The sequence below is a fragment of the Bos javanicus genome, chromosome 6, assembly GCF_032452875.1.
Source record: "Bos javanicus breed banteng chromosome 6, ARS-OSU_banteng_1.0, whole genome shotgun sequence".
NCBI lineage: Eukaryota > Metazoa > Chordata > Mammalia > Artiodactyla > Bovidae > Bos > Bos javanicus.
In genome coordinates this window covers 34,637,234-34,659,271 of record NC_083873.1, presented here as the reverse complement: position 1 = coordinate 34,659,271, position 22,038 = coordinate 34,637,234, and the positions used below count along the sequence as shown (strand labels likewise).

Below are 22,038 nucleotides of genomic sequence, written 5' to 3'. Positions count from 1 at the left end.
CCAATTTTGAAATAGTACAGTATTCCATGTGTGATTCTAATTGTTGCTTCTTGACCAGTACAGTATTCCATGTGTGATTCTAATTGTTGCTTCTTGACCTGCATACAGGTTTCTTAGGAGACAGGAAAGGTAGTTTGATTTTCCCATCTATGTAAGAATTTTCCATAGTTTGTTATGATACACTCAGAGTCTTAATGTAGTCAGTGAAGGAGAAGTAGATGTGTTTTTGGCATTCCCTTGCTTTTTCTATGATTCAGAGGATGCTGGCAATTTTATCTCTGATTGTTCTGCTTTCAGTACTGCTAAAGCCTAACTTGAACGATTCTGAGCATTACCTTGCTAATATGTGAAATGAGCATAATTAAACAGTAGTTTGAACATTCTTTGGTATTTCCTAGTTTGGGACTGGAGTGAAAACTGACCTTTTCCAGTTCTTTGGTCACTGGTGAGTTTTCCAAATTTATTGCCATATCATTTCAATTGCTCAGTTGTGTCCAACTCTTTGCGACCCCATGGACTGCAGCACACTGGGCTTCCCTGTCCATCATCATCTCTCAGAGCCTACTCAAACACATGTCCATTGCATTGGTGATACCATCCAGCCATCTCATCCTCTGTCATCCCCTTCTTCTCCTGCCTTCAATTTTTCCCAGCATCAGGGTCTTTTCCAATGAGTTGGTTCTTCAGATCAGGTGGCCAAAGTAGTGTAGTTTCAGCTTCAGCATCAGTCCTTTCAATGAATCTTCAGGACTTATTTGCTTTAGGATTGACAGGTTGAACCTCACTGTAGTCCAAGGGACTCTCAAGAGTCTTCTCCAACACCATAGTTCAAAAGCTTCAATTCTTTGGTGCTCAGCTTTCTTTGTAGTCCAACTCCCACATCCACACATGACCACTGTGTCATGTGTGGATGACATAGCTTTGATAGGCAGACCTTTTATTGGCAAAGTAATGTCTCTGCTTTTTAATATGCTGTCTAGGTTGATCATAGCTTTTCTGCTAAGGAGCAAGCGTCTTTTAATTTCATGGTGCCAGTCACCTTCTGCAGTGATTTTAGAGCCAAATAAATAAAGTATCTCACTGTTTCCTTTGTTTCCCCATCTATTAGCCATGAAGTGGTGGGACCGGATGCCACAATCTTAGTTTTCTGAATGTTGAGTTTTAAGTCAACTTTTCCACTCTCCTCTTTCACTTTCATCAAGAGGCTCTTTAGTTCTTCTTTGCTTTCTGCCATAAGGATGGTGTCATCTGCATATCTGAGGTTATTGATATTTCTCCCAGCAATCTTGATTCCAGCTTGTGCTTCATCCAGCCTAGCATATTCACATGATGTACTCTGCATATAAGTTAAATAAGCAGAGTGACAATATATAGCCTTGATGTACTCCTTTTCCTATTTGGAACCAGTCTATTGTTCCATATCCAGTTTAGATGGTTGCTTCTTGAACTGCATACAGATTTCCCAGGAGGCAGATAGGTGGTCTGGTATTCCCATCTCTTTCAGAATTTACAGTTTGTTGTGATCCACACAATCAAAAGCTTTGGCCTAGTCAATAAAGCCAAAGTCAATGTTTTTCTGGAATTCTCTTGCTTTTTTGATGATCCAGAAGAGTTGACAATTTGATCTCTTGTTCCTCTGCCTTTTCTAAATGTAGCTAGAACATCCAGAAGTTCACAGTTCATGTGTTGAAGCCTGGCTTGAAGAATTTTGAGCATCACTTTACTAGTGTGTGAGATGAATGCAATTGTGTGGTAGTTTGAACATTCTTTGGCATTGCCTTTCTTTGGGATTGGAATGAAAACTAATCTTTTCCAGTCCTGTGGCCACTGCTGAGTTTTCCAAATTTGCTGGCAAATTGAATGTAGCACTTTCATAGCATCATCTTTCAGGATTTGAAATAGCTCAACTGGAATTCCATCACCTCCATTACCTTTGTTCGTATTGATGCTTCCTAAGGCCCACATGACTTCGCATTCCAGGATGTCTGTCTCTAGGTGAGTGATCATACCATGATGGTTATCTGGGTCATGAAGATCTTTTTTGTATAGTTCTTCTCTATATTCTTGCCACCTCTTCTTAATATCTTCTGCTTCTGTTAGGTCCATATGATTTCTGTCCTTTATTGTACCCATCTTTGCATGAAATGTTGCCTTGGTATCTCTGATTTTCTTGAGATCTCTAGTCTTTTCCATTCTATTGTTTTCCTCTATTTCTCTTTGCATTGGTCACTGAGGAAGGCTTTCTTATCTCTCCTTGGTATTCTTTGGAACTCTGCGTTGAAATGGGTATATCTCCCCTTTTCTTCTTTGCCTTTAGCTCCTCTTCTTTTCTCAGCTATTTGAAAGGCCTCCTTAGACAACAGTTTTGCCTTTTTGCATTTCTTTTTCTTGGGGATGCTCTTGATCACTGCCCCCTGTACAATGTCACAAACCTCTGTCCATAGTTCTTCAGGCACTCTATCAATTCTAATCCCTTGAATCTGTTTGTCACTTCCAGTATATAATTGTAAGGGATTTGATATAGGTCATACCTGAATGGTCTAGTGGTTTTCCTACTTTCTTCAATTTAAGTCTGAATTTGGCAATAAAGAGTTCATGATCTGATCCACAGTCAGCTCAGTCTTGTTTTTGCTGAGTGTATAAAGCTTCTCCATCTTGGCTGCAATATGGTGCAGGACTTTTAACAGCATCATCTTTTAGGAGTTTAAATAGCTCAGCTAGTATTCCATCATCTCTACTAGGTTTGTCTGTAATAATGCTTCCTAAGGACCACTTGACTTTGCATTCCAGGACGTCTGGCTTTAGGTGAGTGACCACACCATTGTGTTTATCTGGATCATTAAGACATTTTTTTGCAGAGTTCTTCTGTGTGTTCTTGCCACCTCTTCTTAATATCTTCTGCTTCTGTTAAGTCCTTGATGTTGCTGTCCTTTATTTTGCTAATCACTGCATGAAATATTCCCTTGGTATCTCTAACTTTTTCCCAAGAGATCTGTAGTCTTTCCCATTCTGCTGTTTTCCTCTCTATCTTAGCATTGTTTACTTAAGGAGGCTTTCTTATTTCACTTTGCTATTCTCTGGACCTGTACATCAGTTGGGTATATCTTTCCCTTTCTCCTTTGCCTTTTACTTCTCTTCTTTTCTCAACTATTTGTAAGGCCTCCTCAGACAACCACTTTACCTTCTTTCACTTCTGTTTCTTTGTGATGGTTTTGGTTATCACCTCCTGTACAATGTTACAAACATCCATCCATATTTCTTCAGACAGTCTGTCTATGAGATCTTATCCCCTGAATCTATTCATCACTTCCACTGTAGAATTATAAGGCAATTTGATTTAGGTCATACCTGAGTGGCCTAATGGTTTTCCATACTTTCTTGAATTTAAGTCTGAATTTTGCAGTAAGTACTTGATGATCTGAGCCAAAGTGTGCTCCAGGTCTTGTTTTTGCTGACTATTTAAATTTTTCCCCATGTTTGGTGGCAAAGAATATAATCAGTGTGATTTTAGTGTTTATCATTTGATCATGGATAGAGGAGCCTGGAGGGCTACAGTCCATGGGGTTGCAAAGAGTCAGACATGACTGAGTGACTCACACACGCACACACACACACACACGATGATGTCCATGTGTAGAGTTGTCGAGTGTTGTTAAAAAAGCGTGTTTTCTATGACCAGTGTGTTCTCGTGACAAAACTCTGGTACCTTTTTTTCTGTTTCATTTTGTCTTCCAAGGCCAAACTTGCCTGTTACTCCAGTTATCTCTTGACTTTGTACTTTTGCATTCGAATCCCCTACGAATAAAAGAACATCTATTTTTGGTGTTAGTTCTAGAAGGTCTTGTACATCTTCATGGAACTGTTCAACCTCAGCTTCTTTGGCATTAGTGGTTGGGAAATAGACTTGGATTACTGTGATGTTGAATGGTTTGCCTTGGAAATAAACCTAGATCATTCTGTCCTTTTTGAGATTGCACCCACATAGTGCATTTCAGACTCTTTTGTTGACTATGAGGGCTACTCCATTTCTTCTAAGGTTTTTTGCCTACTGTAGTAGATATAATGGTCATCTGAATTAATTTTGCTCCTTCTAGTTCATTTTAGTTCACTGATTCCTAAAATGTTGATATTCACTTTTGCCATCTCTTGCTTCACCATGTCTAATTTACCTTAATTCACGGACCTAACATTCCAGGTTCATATGCAGTATTGCTCTTTTCGGCATCAGACTTCACTTTTACCACCAGACACATCCACAAATGAGCAACATATCTGCTTTGGTCCAGCTGCTTCATTCTTTCTGGAGCTATTAGTAATTGCTCTCTGCTCTTCCTCAGTATCATATTATGCATCTTCTGACCTTGGGGGCTCTTCTTCCCATGTCATATCTTCTTTGCCTTTTCATACTTTTCATTGGGTTCTCGAGGCAAGAGTACTGAAGTGGTTTGGCATTCCCTTCTCCAGTGGACCTCCACCTGTTGGTCTTGGATGGCCCTGCACAGCATGGCTCATAACTTCCTTGAGTTACTCAGAGCTGTGATCCATGTGATCATTTTTGTTATCTTTCTGCAGTGTGGTCTTTGTTCTAGAGGCTGTGGGATCTTAGTTCCTTCTTCCTTATGGGATAGCACCCCACTCCAGTACTTTTGCCTGGAAAATCCCATGGACGGAGGAGCCTGGTAGGCTGTAGTCCATGGGGTCATGAAGAGTAGGACATGGCTGAGCGACTTCACTTTCACTTTTCACTTTCATGCATTGGAGAAGGAAATGGCAACCCACTCCAGTGTTCTTGCCTGGAGAATCCCAGGGACGGGGGAGCCTGGTGGGCTGCCGTCTCTGGGGTCGCACAGAGTCAGACACGACTGAAGCAACTTAGCAGCAGCAGCAGCAGCCTGATGGGAAGGACTGGTTGCGGGGAAAACTGAATCTTGTTCTGGTGGGCAGGGCCATCATCAGTAAACCTTTAATTCAATTGTCTGCTAATGGCTGGGGCTGTGCTCCCTCTCTGTTAGTTGTTTGGCCTGATGTAGGGCTACCGATTACCTCCAAAAAGGACTTATGCCAACACTGGCCTCCTAGTATTGCAGCTGCCCTGTTATCCCACCGTTTTGGATGATAGTAATTGTTTGAGAAAAGATTTAATTTGAGAACACATTTGGAGACTTTTTCACTTACATAAAATACTTTGTGATATTTTTGTAGTTCAGTTCAGTTCAGTTGCTCAGTCATGTCCGACTCTTTGCGACCCCATGAGTCACAGCATGCCAGGCCTCCCTGTCCATCACCATGTCCCGGAGTTCACTCAGACTCATGTCCATCGAGTCAGTGATGCCATCCAGCCATCTCATCCTCTGTCATCCCCTTCTCCTCCTGCCCCCAATCCCTCCCAAGATCAGATTCTTTTCCAATGAGTCAACTCTTGGCATGAGGTGGCCAAAGTACTGGAGTTTCAGCTTCAGCATCATTCCTTCCAAAGAAATCCCAGGGCTGATTTCCTTCAGAATGGACTGGTTGGATCTCCTTGCAGTTTTTGTAGTTACCTGCCCAATAAATCTTAAATTGGTTTTGAAAGTTAAAAGAGTAAAAAACAAAAACAAACAAATAAACAAAAAAAACAAACCTTCATTACAGATAAGAAAGATCTTTTCCACCCTCTATTGGTAATTCTACACAACTGCAGGTTGTTATGAACCTTTCTAGTACAAAAATTAAAATATAAAGCAAATCTACCTATTTTAATATTTAGAAAGCAAATAAACTGTTTTAAAAATGTCTTATTGAAGCATGCATGTGATCCTAGGAAATATAAACCAACTTGTTTGGTTCTTTTACTAGCCTTGGAAAGAATTTATAATACCATTAATTTATTATTAATGAGAAAAAGTCATAATGTCACATGTTTCTAAGTCATATAACTCAGACTTATTAGCCAGCCACATAATCTGTGGTGGTTTATTGTTTGTATTATGGAAATACTAAAACATTAAGAAGATTATCTAAGGCCTAGAACAAATCATTTGTATCTGAACTATCACTGACAACATTTATATTAATTATCAGATGGTAAAAGAATAATGAGGTTTTTTTTTTAAAGGATAGAAGTAGTTTTCAATATGTGAAATGAAATAGAATTTTCAGTTTTAGAAAAGCAAATTTCAATTTATAAACATCACTTTGGACTGATGGTCAGATAAAATATAATTTCAGTGTTAAAAATATAGGTTCATGAAAAATACAAAGTCTTTATATTAATGTAGGGATTCTTAGCACTTCAGGAGGTCTCATTTATTTAAATGCTTGGTGTTAAATATAAAATATTTGATTAGATTATTAAACACTCAGAATTGATTTTTGTATATGTCACATTTGTTCAAATTATTTTTATAAAAATCATTTTCTACATGTTCATTCTGTTTCAGAGGCAGCTATTATTAATTTTTTATACCTTTGGAATTAAACACATTTATATTCCTATATTCTTTAGCATTATGAAATTTTGATAGGCCATATATTTTTATACAGATTCAAATTGAATTTTGTAAGTTTTAACTATAAAGGCATCAGTAATTCATGAATTCATTTTCATTGTTTAAACTTCACAATACATGTTACATTAATGCCCCATTGATGATAACCACCAATACAGAGGTACTCTTCAGGGATAATTCTGGTTCACACTTTGAAGTACATCCTTCCAGATTTTTTCCTATGCATTTACATACATATGAATCTGCTGCTGCTGCTGCTAAGTTGCTTCAGTCGTGTCCAACTCTGTGCGATCCCGTAGACAGCAGCCCACCAGGCTCCCCTGTCCCTGGGATTCTCCAGGCAATAACACTGGAGTGGGTTGCCATTTCCTTCTCCAATGCATGAAAGTGAAAAGTCAAAGTGAAGTCACTCAGTCGTGTCCAAATTTTAGCGAACCCATGGCCTGCAGCCCACGAGGCTCCTCCGTCCATGGGATTTTCCAGGCAAGAGTACTGGAGTGGGTTGCCATTGCCTTCTCCGACATATGAATCTATAGAATATTTATTGTCTAGAAGTTTTCATAATATATTTGTTATTTACATAAAATGTATATCAGTTCAGTTCAGTCGCTCAGTCGTGTCCGACTCTTTGCAACCCCATGAATCGCAGTACGCCAGGCCTCCCTGTCCATCACCAACTCCTGGACTTCAGTCAGACTCACGTCCATCAAGTCAGTGATGCCATCCAGCCATCTCATCCTCTGTCGTCCCCTTCTCCTCCTGCCCCCAATCCCTCCCAGCATCAGAGTCTTTTCCAATGAGTCAACTTTTTGCATGAGGTGGCCAAAGTATTGGAGTTTCAGCTTTAGCATCATTCCTTCCAAAGAAATCCCAGGACTGATCTCCTTCAGAATGGACTGGTTGGATCTTCTTGCAGTCCAAGGGTCTCTCAAGAGTCTTCTCCAACACTACAGTTCAAAAGCATCAATTCTTTGGCTCTCAGCCTTCTTCACAGTCCCACTCTCACATCCATACATGACCACAGGAAAAACCATAGCCTTGACTAGACGGACCTTTGTTGGCAAAGTAATGTCTCTGCTTTTGAATATGCTATCTAGGTTGGACATAACTTTCCTTCCAAGGTGTAAGCGTCTTTTAATTTCATGGCTGCAGTCACAATCTGCAGTGATTTTGGAGCCCCCCAAAATAAAGTCTGACATTATTTCCACTGTTTCCCCATGTATTTCCCATGAAGTGATGGGACATTCGTTTTCTGAATGTTGAGCTTTAAGACAACGTTTTCACTCTCCTCTTTCACTTTTATCAAGAGGCTTTTTAGTTCCTCTTCACTTTCTGCCATAAGGGTGGTGTCATCAGCATATCTGATTCCGTAAATCCATTTCTCACTTCCACTATATAACCGTTAAGGGATTTGATTTAGGTCATACCTGAATGGTCTAGTGGTTTTCCCTACTTTCTTCAATTTAAGTCTGAATTTGGTAATAAGGAGTTCATGATCTGAGCCACAGTCAGCTCCTGGTCTTGGTTTTGTTGACTGTATAGAGCTTCTTCATCTTTGGCTGCAAAGAATATAATCAGTCTGATTTCGGTGTTGACCATCTGGTGATGTCCATGTGTAGAGTCTTCTCTTGTGTTGTTGGAAGAGGGTGTTTGCTATGACCAGTGCATTTTCTTGGCAAAACTCTATTGGTCTTTGCCCTTCTTTATTCCTTATTCCAAGGCCAAATTTGCCTGTTACTCCAGGTGTTTCTTGACTTCCTACTTTTGCATTCCAAATAGCATATCACTTAAGTTCTTGATTTTTTAAATTAAATACCTTGGGAGTTTTTTTTATCAGATCATATCTTTTACCTTATGGTTTAGGTCTTGTCTATTATACTGTGGAGTAGATAATACCATATGTTATTTTTTAAGTCTATTACTGGACATTTATATTATTTTTAACTATTATAAATGCATATTGAATGTTTATATACATGTTTTCTTATGTTTCTTTGTGCAGATATGTGAGTATTGTTCTTGAGTAAATGCTACAAAGTGAAATTCCTTAATTTGGTATTTTGATACATAATTTTCTAAAATGATCTTCATTTGCACTCCTTTAAAACTGTCTATAAGTACTACTTCTTTCATTCAAATTTTATATTATTTAGTATTGAAATGTTATGGGTGAAAAATATCTGTGTAAAGTATCTGTGGTTTTCTTGATTAGTAACGGAGTTGAATACCTGTTCATATGTTGATCAGTGCTTTGTGTTTCCTCTTCCATGAAATTCCTCTCTATATCATTTGAAACCTTTTTTTCCTAAGTGTTGTCTGAGTCTTACTGGCTTGTAGGAGCTCATTCTATATTCTGTGATTACGAATGAGTTTGAATATGTTTTTATATGTATTTTTATATTGAATATATATATATGTATGTAATTTGTATTTTTTCTGGGATTACGTGTTCATATTTTGTGCCCATTTATTTTTCTGTTTGAATTGTCTTTTTCTTATTGGTTTATAAGAATTCTTTATATATTCAGATAACAATTCTTTACCTGTTTTATATGTTTCAAATATTTTCTCCAGTCCTTTGAAGGTTCTACAGTTGGTTGACTGGCATGGGATACAAAAGGGCTGCCACTGTGTCAGGGTGTCAGTAAGTGTTCCAGATTCCATGCGATTCATCTCGAGCTAGCTGCCATTCTCAGCCACATCCTTGATTAGCTTTACCCCTGACCTCTCATGCTTTCTTTCCTTACCTTCTGCTGAGAGTAATTCTCTAGTGAATTGCTTGAACAAGAATTCCTTACTTAGGCTCTGCTTCTAGGAAACCTAATCTAGGAGATTGTAAGTAATTTTTTCTCAAAATAATATTTTAAGACCAAATCTCATTCTCCAATGTAGAAATAAGAAGTAATAAAATTTTCTTTATTAACAAGCATACATACTTTCAGATGTTTGGTGTCCTCTTTAAAGCTGCATGTTTGTTATGCCATTGTCATCACTCAGCAAATTTATCAAGTTCAGTTTTAGAGAATCATGTTCACCATCTGAGGTAGTCTTTGAAAATTCATAATATTGTGGATTATTTGCTTAAGTCTAGATTATCTTGTTGAAAATGAAAAAAATAATACTGAATAATTGAACTCAATTATGTGTGTGTATGTGTATGTGTGTATTAATTCCAAGCTGCAAGCCCATTGACATATGGATTTTCTGGCCTCTAACTTTCCTTTCTGTCTCAACTAGAAATGAGAATATTTGTCTACTGGTAGACAGAATTAGAACTTCCAGCTGAGAGAGGTTGGGGAGATTTTAAGCTAAATTAAAATATATTTGACTGTGAAATAACATATGTATGGTTAATTTTTCTTGATAATTTATAGTTATTAAACATTTATCATGTCCTGGTTGTGACTTAGCAGCAGCAGTAGCAGACCGTGTTCTAAGTGCTTTTTTGGTGTTACTTATTAGATTATCACAAAGTCTTTGGGACAGTGAAGCCTCAGGGAGTTTAAATAACTTTTAAAATCATTCTAAAGTCCCACAGCTCTTGTATGTAGTGCTGAATTCAGATTGAGATATTCTTGCATGAGAGTCTGCTTTCTTAACAGTACACGTTCATTGTATATAAATCCCAGAACATAAACTGTAGCATTAAGTATCAATATAGGCTCATTATTTACTTATGCCTGGATCATTTGTAGATATGACTTAGAGTTTTTTTCTTCTTTCACTATTAAATTCTGTCTAATCTCTGGTCAATATCTATTCTTTCTCTGTATGTTTCTCTTCTCTCTCTGTTGTCTGTTCTGGTCAATGAAGAATTAAGATTATATCTGGCTAGGTTTCAAGATAAAGTGGCTTTCTAAATATGTATTATGGTTCCTGTCCTACTATTAATTCAGACAAGGAACACATTTGCTTCCCTAAATCCTGCTAGAATAATCTCTTTGAAATGTATTCTCCTTCAATATTGTAATGGTTTCTATTATTATGCAATTGAGCACCTAGGATATTGATTTATTGATTTATAGGTCCAATCAGGGGCAGTCTATCTCTGCTCACATGCTATTTTTAGGGTCAGATCATTTTGATATAAACAAGCATTTCTAATGTAAGCAATTGCTTGTTTGTGTCATTTTTCTTTTTTATTGACGAAAATAACTTACTGCTATATTCAAGTGGCTAAATTATAAGCAAATTTAATAAATCTCTAAAGATATTCAGTCAATTATACCATTTCTAATTCTTGCTATCTTTGGCTGACATTCTCATTCTCTTCCCTGTGACCAGTCAAATAACCCATTTGGTTCTGATCACTCATCCTTTCAATGTATCTTGTATTGTCTTTACCATCCCTGCTGGTTGTAGTGGCCCTTGTCCATGTGTGTGAGGATTTACGTGTTACAGAAACCTGCATTAGTTCACCATTCATTAAAAAAAAATAATAATTAAACATTTTAGAACTACATTTAAAAATAGATTACACCATAGTTAAATAGGAGTATGAGATTAACGGATATACACTACTATATATAAAATAGATAAAGACTTACTGTAAAATGTAGGGAATAATATTCAGTATCTTGTAATAATTTAGTATCTTGTAATAATGTATACATAAATGTGAGTTTCTTTGCATTTCTTTGCTGTACACCTGAAACTAACACAATATTGCAAATCAGCTCTACTTCAATTAAGGAAAAAAGAGATTGAGATGTAAATTGCATGAACTTTGTAATAGAATCTGAGCTAGAGGCCTTTCCAGCTAAGCCATAACACCTCTCAGGCCTCATTTAAATGTGCACCAAAATAACATCATTAGATAAGATTGACTTGGAAATTTATTCAAGCTATTGTATATTTAATTTTGGTGAAAATTGATGTGTCCTTTGATATATTTACATAAGATTTGTTTCCTGTCATTATTTTCTTAATGTTGAAGGTTATTGCCTAGTGAGTATTTGACTTCTATGAATATTCTTTTTTCCCATTTTCACCATGTATCACTGATTCCTTTTCAGTGTGGTCATTTAGGCTCTACCTGGTTATTTTCTGATATCCTTTTTGAGAAAAGATAGAGCCAGGATCGTACTTAACTTATGTAACATTCCCCACACACATTTCAAATATTTGTTTTATTTTAAAATTGTAATAAAAATGTGTACTTTAGGAAGGTGTATCACAAGGGGTAAGAATACTGACCTCAGTTTATACACTTCCCCCTAGATTTTTAGATGGGTTTTTAAATTGAGTCATCGGGGTAGATTTTGATAAATAGCTCATTCTCATAATTACTCTGTGTGCTGTACTGTCATGTACCACTTGCTTGGATGCATTTCATTAAAAAAAGAAAGTCCAAATTTACTCTGTACCAAGCAGAGTGTTATATGTTTTTCTGTTGTTATACCTTCCATCCTTGAAGACGAATCACTATACAATAATTATTATCTGTGTTCTAGTTCTCACTACTAGTAAGTGGCAGACCTTGCATTAGAAACCCATTTTGTTATGCTGATCACATGTCTGTATAAAAGGTTCTTTGTGTAGTCTTGTTTTTGCAGTAATATACTACTAGTTTGGGAGAGAGAAAATGAATACATAATACTATCTCAGATGTGGGACTTTGGGTCCCTTTATCATCTTTGGCTCATAGTTGAATAATATTAGGACTGTCTAAATTCTAGGAAATAGAAAATTACAGGGAAAAAAAAGATGAAGGCTATTTTGTTCTATTTCTTTTACTTGCACAGATAGGCATACCTGTTTGTGCATATAGCGCCCAGGTTCCAAGGTGATAGCTGTGAAAACTTAGAAGGTTATTTTATGTCTTTGGTTAATGCCTTTGGAATTGTGGAAGAAAAGTATAATTTTTCAGCATATATTATTTTTTTAATGTATTTTGCTTTAACTCTAATTTTAAATAGGTAACATATTAATGATTTATATAACCTCTTGAAATGGAATTCACATCCTTCTAAACCATGCCAAATAAGAAATTTAGCTCCAGTTTATTTGGAATAGATCAACCATGTAAGTTGTGCTCTATTAAGGGTAATGGTAGTATTTGCTAAGGTTGTAGAGATCACTGAATAAAGTACTTTCTGAGAGCTTTTTGTTAAATTGTGTGCTCAAGAACAAAGGATATTTCTTCAGTTGAGGTAGAACTGAGTTTCATACCACTTTTAATATAGTCAGTCTGCATTTTTAAGATGGTGTTTCTGTACATCAGGGTAACTTGTTTATTTAGACAACATTAGAAGTATATTTAGAAGATAATCTTACATGAAGAATTTGTATTTTCAAAGAAAATATTTATGATAATAAAGGTCCTTGGACAATGAGCAGGTCTAATTCAACCTATATATTTTTTAAACCTGTTATGATTAAAGTGACTATGACTTCTAAGCTAAGACACATTAGATAAAAATTGAGAAAATATGTTTTGTCTGATTTGGAAATTTATAAAAACATATGAAAATATGTGCAAGATTTGCTAAAGAATTAAAATAGTTATAATTGTAGTAAATTTATAGTAAAAATAAAATTACCATGTATTTATCTTTTTTGTATTTGTCTTTCATGAAAAGTCAAAGTTGACTTGATGATGTGTTATTCAGCTTATTAGCATTATCTTCACATGTAAGCAAAATGTAGATCATTGATTTTACAGTTTGAAAGGCTTTTACATTAATTCATGACTGAAAGTTGTGAACTTTCAGTTCACAAACTGAACTTTTCAGTTTCACAAACATTTCACAAACTCAAAATGGTAGCATTTATTTTTGGTAGTGAGAGAGAAAATATGCTTGTTTATGTTTGAGATACTGATGTGTTCAAGTTAAAATTTTGCTTTATGACATCCATTTACTCTGTAGGCATTGATTGTGTATTAGGCACTGGGGTCTTGAAGAAGAAGTAGCATTTGCCATTAAGAAACCTAAGGTAAAATAGTAAAGTCAGATGCTTGCTATGAAAGTTAGACCTTGAGGATGGATTTAAGAGATGTACGAAGTCCAAGATGAAAGACAGCATGAAAATGGGGGTCAGAGATGACATTCTGGGAGGGACCATGTTGTAGAAATAGAAATTTTCTCAACAATGGACATTGGAAGTAGATGGACCCACATCTGCTAATGTCTTGATGGTGAAAGTGAACAGAAAATGGCAAGTAGTAATCAGTGCAATTGGAGAATAAAATATGAGGAGGAGAATAATGAATCTGGAGATATAGATAGCATCCAGACTTTAAAGAGTCTTTCTAAATAGTACGGATAATCCCAACTGTACAGATAGTTTTGTCGTTCTCCAGTTTTGCTGGAATGAAGAACTTCATTTAAGTGACTATTAGCAGATAAAGTGAAACATAAAAGATTTTTGTCTCTAATATATTTTATATCAACTCCATGTCATCCCATTCAATGTATAAATATCTCTGTATGTCTATAATGTTTTTACATAAAGAAATCAGTGTAGATCTATTCAGTTCAGTTCAGTTCAGTCACTCAGTCGTGTCTGACTCTTTGTGACCCCATGAATCGCAGCATGCCAGGCCTCCCTGTCCATCACCAACTCCCGGAGTTCACTCAAACTCATGTCCATCGAGTTGGTAATGCCATCCAGCCATCTCATCCTCTGTCGTCCCCTTCTCCTCCTGCCCCCAATCCCTTCCAGCATCAGAGTCTTTTCCAATGAGTCAACTCTTCGCATGAGGTGGCCAAAGTATTGGAATTTCAGCTTCAGCATCAGTCCTTCCAAAGAACACCCAGGACTGATCTCCTTTAGAATGGACTGGTTGGATCTCCTTGCAGTCTCAAGAGTCTTCTCCAACACCACAGTTCAAAAGCATCAATTCTTCAGCACTCAGCTTTCTTCACAGTCCAACTCTCACATCCATACATGACCACTGGAAAAACCATAGCCTTGACTAGACGGACCTTTGTTGGCAAAGTAATGTCTCTGCTTTTCAATATGTTATCGAAGTTGGTCATAACTTTCCTTCCAAGGAGTAAGCGTCTTTTAATTTCCTGGCTGAAATCACCATCTGCAGTGATTTTGGAGCCCCCCAAAATAAAGTCTGACACTGTTTCCACTGTTTCCCCATCTATTTCCCATGAAGTGATGGGACCGGATGCCATGATCTCAGTTTTCTGAATGTTGAGCTTTAAGCCAACTTTTTCACTCTCCTCTTTCACTTTCATCAAGAGGCTTTTTAGTTCCTCTTCACTTTCTGCCATAAGGGTGGTGTCATCTGCATATCTGAGGTTACTGATATTTCTCCCGGCAATCTTGATTCCAGTTTGTGTTTCTTCCAGCCCAGCGTTTCTCATGATGTACTCTGCATATAAGTTAAATAAGCAGGGTGACAATATACAGCCTTGACGTACTCATTTTCCTATTTGGAACCAGTCTGTTGTTCCATGTCCAGTTGTAACTGTTGCTTCCAGACCTGCATATAGGTTTCTCAAGAGGCAAGTCGGTGGTCTGGTAATCCCATCTCTTGAAGAATTTTCCACAGTTTATTGTGATCCACACAGCCAAAGGCTTTGGCATAGTCAATAAAGCAGAAATAGATGTTTTTCTGGAACTCTCTTGCTTTTTTGATGATCCAGCGGATGTTGGCAGTTTGATCTTTGGTTCCTCTGCCTTTTATAAAACCAGCTTGAACATCTGGACGTTCACGGTTCACATATTGCTGAAGCCTGGCTTGGAGAATTTTGAGCATTACTTTACTAGCGTGTGAGATGAGTGCAATTGTGCGGTAGTTTGAGCATTCTTTGGCATTGCCTTTCTTTGGGATTGGAATGAAAACTGACCTTTTCCAGTCCTGTGGCCACTGATGAGTTTTCCAAATTTGCTGGCATATTGAGTGCAACACTTTCATAGCATCATCTTCCAGGACTTGAAATAGCTCAACTGGAATTCCATCACCTCCACTAGCTTTGTTCATAGTGATGCTTTCTAAGGCCCACTTGACTTCACATTTCAGGATGTCTGGCTCTAGGTGAGTGATCATACCATCGTGATTATCTTGGTTGTGAAGAGATTTTTTGTACAATTCTTCTGGGTATTCTTGCCACCTCTTCTTAATATCTTCTGGTTCTGTTAGGTCCATACCATTTCTGTCCTTTATCGAGCCCATCTTTACTTGAAATGTTCCCTTGGTATCTCTAATTTCTTGAAGAGATCTCTAGTCTTTTCCATTCTGTTGTTTTCCTCAATTTCTTTGCATTGATCACTAAGGAAGGCTTTTTTATCTCTCCTTGCTATTCTTTGGAACTCTGCATTCAGATGCTTATATCTTTCCTGTTCTCCTTTGCTTTTCACCTCTCTTCTTTTCACAGCTATTTGTAAGGTCTCCCCAGACAGCCATTTTGCTTTTTTGCATTTCTTTTCCATGGGGATGGTCTTGATCCCTGTCTCCTGTACAATGTTACGAACCTCCGTCCATAGTTCATCAGGCACTCTATCTATCAGATCTAGTCCCTTAAATCTATTTCTCACTTCCACTATATAATCATAAGGGATTTTATTTAGGTCAGACCTAAATGGTCTAGTGGTTTTCCCTACTTTCTTCAATTTACGTCTGAATTAGGCAATAAGGAATTCATGATCTGAGCCACAGTCAGTTCCTGGTCTTGTTTTTGCTGACTGTATAGAGCTTCTCCATCTTTGGCTGCAAAGAATATAGTCAATCTTTATATTAATAGTAGATCTATTAGTAGCATATATATATAGTAAATGGAAGTCTGGTTATTTTCATTAAGGGTTTAGAAAGAGGTGTATTTGTTGTAATTCTTTTTTTCTGAAAGTTTTTCATTATTAAATAAATCATTTGTATACTTGCCTAAGAGATATGGTATTTACTCACTCTTTTACTTTTAGTTGCTGATAGAGCTGCAAGAATTACTGAAAAGAGATTAAGAAACATAATATATATGAATTCTGAATATATTTGAAACATAATGGTAAATATCTTGACATTAAAGCATTGAAATCCCTAGGTTCACCACCAGCTGCAAATCGTTATGGCTGATAATACTCTAATTGGAGCAAAGTTATTCACTGGGCTTTGAATGGAAATAAATCTTGCATATAAATAAAAAAACACAGCTGAGAATGATATTCATTACATCATTATTAACTGTGAAAATGTAAAAAAATTGTATTATTTTTTGCATCCATTTCAGAATATATAAGCTGAGAGGAAAATGAGATAGTTTTAATTTGTTGAAGACCTCGCAAATGAAAATGTCTTTGTATTTTAAACTTTCTTCAGTCAGAGTCTTGCAAGAATACTTAAATGTTTTAGAAGCAGTTAGCACATAGTTTGAGTTAAATTCACATTTAGTGAGTGCAGTTAAAGACCATCTGATAAAAATCATGGAGGGCAAATTGATTTTATATCATTTAGAACAAGATATCAGAGAAGGCGATGGCACCCCACTCCAGTACTCTTGCCTGGAAAATCCCATGGATGGAGGAGCCTGGTAGGCTGCAGTCCATGGGGTCGCAAAGAGTCTGACATGACTGAGCGACTTCACTTTCACTTTTCACTTTCATGCATTAGAAAAGGAAATGACAACCCACTCCAGTGTTCTTGCCTGGAAAATCCCAGGGACGGTGGAGCCTGGTGGGCTGCCGTCTATGGGGTTGCACAGAGTCGGACACGACTGAAGCAAGTTAGCAGCAGCAGCAGCAGAACAAGATATCAAGTATTTAAGAGTGCAATGGCACCCCACTCCAGTACTCTTGCCTGGAAAATCCCATGGACGGAGGAGCCTGGTAGGCTGCAGTCTATGGGGTCGCTTAGAGTCGGACACGACTGAAGCGACTTAGTATCTGACAGAGAACATATTTTCTGTTTTTTTCATACACTTCTTCAAGGCCATGAAAGTGTATACTTGATCAGTTTCGTATCTGTAAGGATGATACTGGGGAAGGCAATGGCACCCCACTCCAGTACTCTTGCTTGGAAAATCCCATGGACGGAGGAGCCTGGTGGGCTGCAGTCCATGGGGTTGCAAAGAGTCGGACAGGACTGAGTGACTTCACTTTCACTTTTCACTTTCATGCATTGGAGAAGGAAATGGCATCCCACTCCAGTATTCTTGCCTGGAGAATCCCAGGGACGGGGGAGCCTGGTGGGCTGCTGTCTATGAGGTCGCACAGAGTTGGACACGACTGAAGCGACTTAGCAGCAAGGATGATAAAGTGGAGGGCTTGTCATTTTATGTAGTATTTATTATTGTTAGTTATGGTTGCAGTAAACAGCAAAGTGAAACAATATGATTCAAATTGAAAAAGCGGGGGTGTGCACATTATCGTTAAGGAATTAACTGAAATTCAGAATCACAGCAAAACAAAACAAAGTAGAAACCAAATAATGTCACATTATGAAAGGAAAGAAAAATAGTAGTGAAGAAAAATAGTAGTCACTGTAAGAGAAAGATCTACCATACAACTTGGAATCTCTGAAAAGGGACATATGGGCCTTCTGCAGCATAAGCTCTTGGCTTTTTACTTTCATGAAAGCAGTGTATATCATGCTGATTATGAACTGACCCTGTGGTTAGAGACGGCTTCGCTTTCTAGTCCTGCTTTGAGTGATGTAGGCAATTTACCTTTCAGTTGTAAAGTGACCAGAGTTAAGAGCTACTTCTCTAGTTATAAGCATTAAAAAAAGATAATCTATTTCAAGTATTTGGTGCATGACAGTTAACAAACTGCATTGGCCACCTTTTCTTCCTCTTCTTTCTTGTCTTCATCATCAGTACTCTGACATTACTCTTGTTTATTCATTTTCTGTGTTTCTACTTTTCTCTGTATGTAGGCTCACTCAGCATTACCAGTTGAATTAACTTTCAAAAATTCATCTTTTCTTTAACTCACAACAGTGGTTTCCTCATAACTTTATCTTGTGTATAACTCTTCTCTCGATCCTTTATGATGTGGTTTACTTTCCTCTGCCAGTGGACTGATTATCTGTAAACTCCCTAAATCAAACTCCAAGAGGAAGAATATGTCTCGATTGGTTTTTCTTTGAGTGGAGATTCTAGGATCAGGTCATGCCTTAGTCTGGTCTGTGATTCTGTTAAGCTTGGGTCAGTTACTTGTTGAGTCCCATGGTTCATCTCGTGCTGGCCAGCAGGCAGTGGTGGGGGATTTTACTCAGAAGACAGTGATCATGCCTGTCACATGCCTACTAAATCTAAATAAAGAAACATAAAAAGTTAAGATTAAACAATTTACCAAATCACAGAACCAGTATGAGTAGTAAGGCTGCTGTTGCTGCTAAGTCGCTTCAGTCGTGTCTGACTCTGTGCGACCCCATAGATGGCAGCCCACCAGGCTCCCCCGTCCCTGGGATTCTAGGCAAGAGTACTTGAGTGGGGTGCCATTGCCTTGGTCTTGAATAATGTTCTTAAGTCTTCTAATACAGTACTCTTTTGAATAGACTTTAATTATTCTTGGTCATCTTTATGTTTTTGCACCAGTATAAAATTTCCCTACAGATTATTGGATATTTTGCTACATAGAGATTCAGAGAATTCCTTAAGTATCAGAATTGTAATATTTATTATTTTAGTGTAGCACAAATTTTGTGTCATGAATCAGAAAACAGTATTTTGTTTTAAAATGTCATGTTTATAACTGAATTCTTGTAATTTATTCTGTTTGTTTTAACTTTTCTCAGGTTACTAAGTTAGCTATCGCAGCACAAGCCTTGGAGTCCCAATGGGGGACTCCGGATCAAGACGATCTACTCTGGTCTCCCGGTTGCCAATATTCAGAAGGAGTATTAGCAGAAAACACGATTCTCTTCCTTCTTCACCCTCCTCCAGTAATACGGTCGGTGTCCACAGTTCCTCTCCTTCCAGCACTAACTCAAGCTCAGGTAGTACAGGTAAACGCAGAAGCCTCTTCCGTACTCCATCCATCAGCTTTCATCATAAGAAAGGGAGTGAACCTAAGCAAGAACCTACCAACCAGAACCTTAGTATTTCAAATGGTGCTCAACCTGGTCAGAGCAGTATGCAAAAACTGAGTTTGGAAGAACATACTAAAGCCAGGGGAAGACATTCTGTTGGTTTTAGCAGTTCCCGAAATAAGAAGATAACAAGGTCTTTGACAGAGGATTTTGAAAGGGAAAAGGAACACTCGACTAACAAGAATGTCTTCATAAATTGCCTAAGTTCTGGGAAAAGTGAGGGGGATGATTCTGGGTTCACAGAAGAACAAACTCGCCGTTCTGTTAAGCAGTCAACAAAGAAGCTTCTTACTAAATCTTTCTCATCTCACTATAAATTGTCTAAGCCAGTTCCACAGAGCCAATCTATTTCATTGGTACAACAATCTGAATTCTCATTGGAAATTACACAGTACCAAGAACGGGAACCTGTATTAGTGAGAGGTTCTCCATCTTGTTCTGTGGATGTAACAGAACGGGCAGGTAGCTCTTTACAATCTCCATTGCTTTCTGCTGATCTTACTACAGCTCAGACACCTTCAGAGTTCTTAGCCTTGACTGAAGATTCTGTGTCTGAAACGGATGCATTTCCTAAAAGTGGAAGTATGGCATCCCACTGTGACAACCTTGGCCACAATGATTCTACCTCTCAGATTTCTCCTAATCCTGCTGCTGTTACAAAGACCACAAGAGACCTTAGGGGAACTGTTCCCTGTGCAATTGTGTCTCCTGGAAAATACAGATTAGAAGGTCGATGTAGCACGGAATCTAATTCTTTACCGGAAACCTCTGCTGCTAATCAGAAGGAAGTGTTATTGCAAATCACTAAACTACCTGTTATGAATGGGAGTGACTCAGAGACTCACCTCTCAACAGATACAAGAGAAGATCATATAGTAATACAAAATGGTGAAACAATGTTGGCAACAAGCTCCCCAAGGAAATTTGGATTTTATGAGCACCATAAAGCAATAGCTGAACGTGTGAAAGGGATCCATCCTATTTCAGATTCAAGGATAATACCCTCTTCTGGTGATCATCATGTTTTAAACAAAACTTCATATGGATATGATGCAAATCCTGCCAAAGGTATGCTGATTTTCTCTTTATAATAAATGATATGAATTATAGTTTTCCTTATAGTCAGTTTTCTTATTCCATCTCATGAATGGGAACTATGTTTTCCTTAGTTTTCACTCTCTAATATTCTTTCCTATTTATAATTTGCTTTAAATCATTTCTGTACTTAAACTTACTTCATTTGTATCATGCTGAAATGTAATTCAGCCATATTACTATTTTCCTTAGTTGTGCTATTCAGATTCTGAGCCTCAGAAGAAAGTGGAAGGAAATTAATTCCATTTACTTTATCTAAAATAATGAGTATCTTTTATAGTTCATGATAGAATATTGGTATGTCTTAGTTAAATAATAACCATTATAAAATAAATTTGTATAAATTTTATTTTGTATTTCAGCAAAGCTTTTTATTATTAAATAGGATCCATGTTTTGGCACAAAAAAATGAAAGGGAAGGTTGATTTAATGCAGTCTGTTATTTAACAGAAAAACTTTGTTTTTCAGTATAAAATTCAGTTCAAGAAAATTGTTGATGGGCTGTATTCATTATTTTTTATTCTTTTTTCTCCACCGTGATTACTACTACTCCCACTACTGCTGCAGCTTTTGTTGCTACTATTCACATTAATAGGGCTTCCCTGGTGGCACAGAGGTAAAGCCTCTGCCTGCAATGCCGGAGACCTGGCTTTGATCCCTGGGTCAGGAAGATCCCCTGGAGAAGGAAATGGCAACCCACTCCAATACTCTTGCCTGGAAAATTCCGTGGGCTACAATCTGTGGGGTCGTAAAGAGTCAGACAAGACTGAGCGACTTCATTTTCACTTTCTTTCACACTGATAGTTCTTTCAACAGTAAGTCCCATTTAGTGTTCTCTCAACAATATGTCCCATTTACTCTTCTGTCTCTTTGGAGACATAATTTATTGACTCTGGAGGTGATTGAAATCATTACTGTTATTGTAACTCATTGTACAGGCAAGATAATTGGGAGCACAGATAGGTTAAGTAATGTGTCCAAAGCCACTAAGTTCATGAGTAATTGTTTATGATATAATTCCTATGAGATAGGTACTAACTAGTATGTTCCCCATTTTACTCATAAGAAAACTGAGACTGAGGGATTATACAACTGGCTAGTGGCATAGCCAGATTAAACTATTTAAATGCAAAGATCAGTCCTCTTAGTGACTAGGTTGTAGTACATAACATGACCTAACCTCTTTTGAAAACATTATATGGAATGTTTTGAAAATGTTAAATAAAATTTGTGATCAGTGAAGTTATGTATTATATAACATCAAGAATTATAAGCTTATCTGACTTGTTTAACTAGTCTGTCCATGAATATAGCAATTCTAAAGTTTTAAAGTCATGAATTAATTTTCCAATTGTTTTAATATTTTTTCACATTAGATACAAGATCATTTTTACACATCTGCCTGCTTTTTTCAATTTTTGATCTGGGTAGCCTTATTTGTATTTTTGGTGATACTTGCTTCATTCTTTAACT

At 37.3% G+C, this 22,038-nt stretch overlaps 1 protein-coding gene across 3 annotated transcripts in view; it reads left to right on the top strand.

The window, feature by feature from the left end:
* CCSER1 (coiled-coil serine rich protein 1) overlaps positions 1-22,038 on the top strand; it is a 1,487,503-nt gene that overhangs the window by 153,275 nt on the left and 1,312,190 nt on the right. For all 3 annotated transcript variants that reach the window (XM_061419670.1, XM_061419671.1, XM_061419673.1), the window contains exon 2: positions 19,177-20,538. In XM_061419670.1, coding sequence (XP_061275654.1) covers positions 19,218-20,538 — 1,321 coding nt within the window. In that variant the 5' untranslated portion in view covers positions 19,177-19,217. The remainder of the gene's footprint in view (positions 1-19,176; positions 20,539-22,038) is intronic.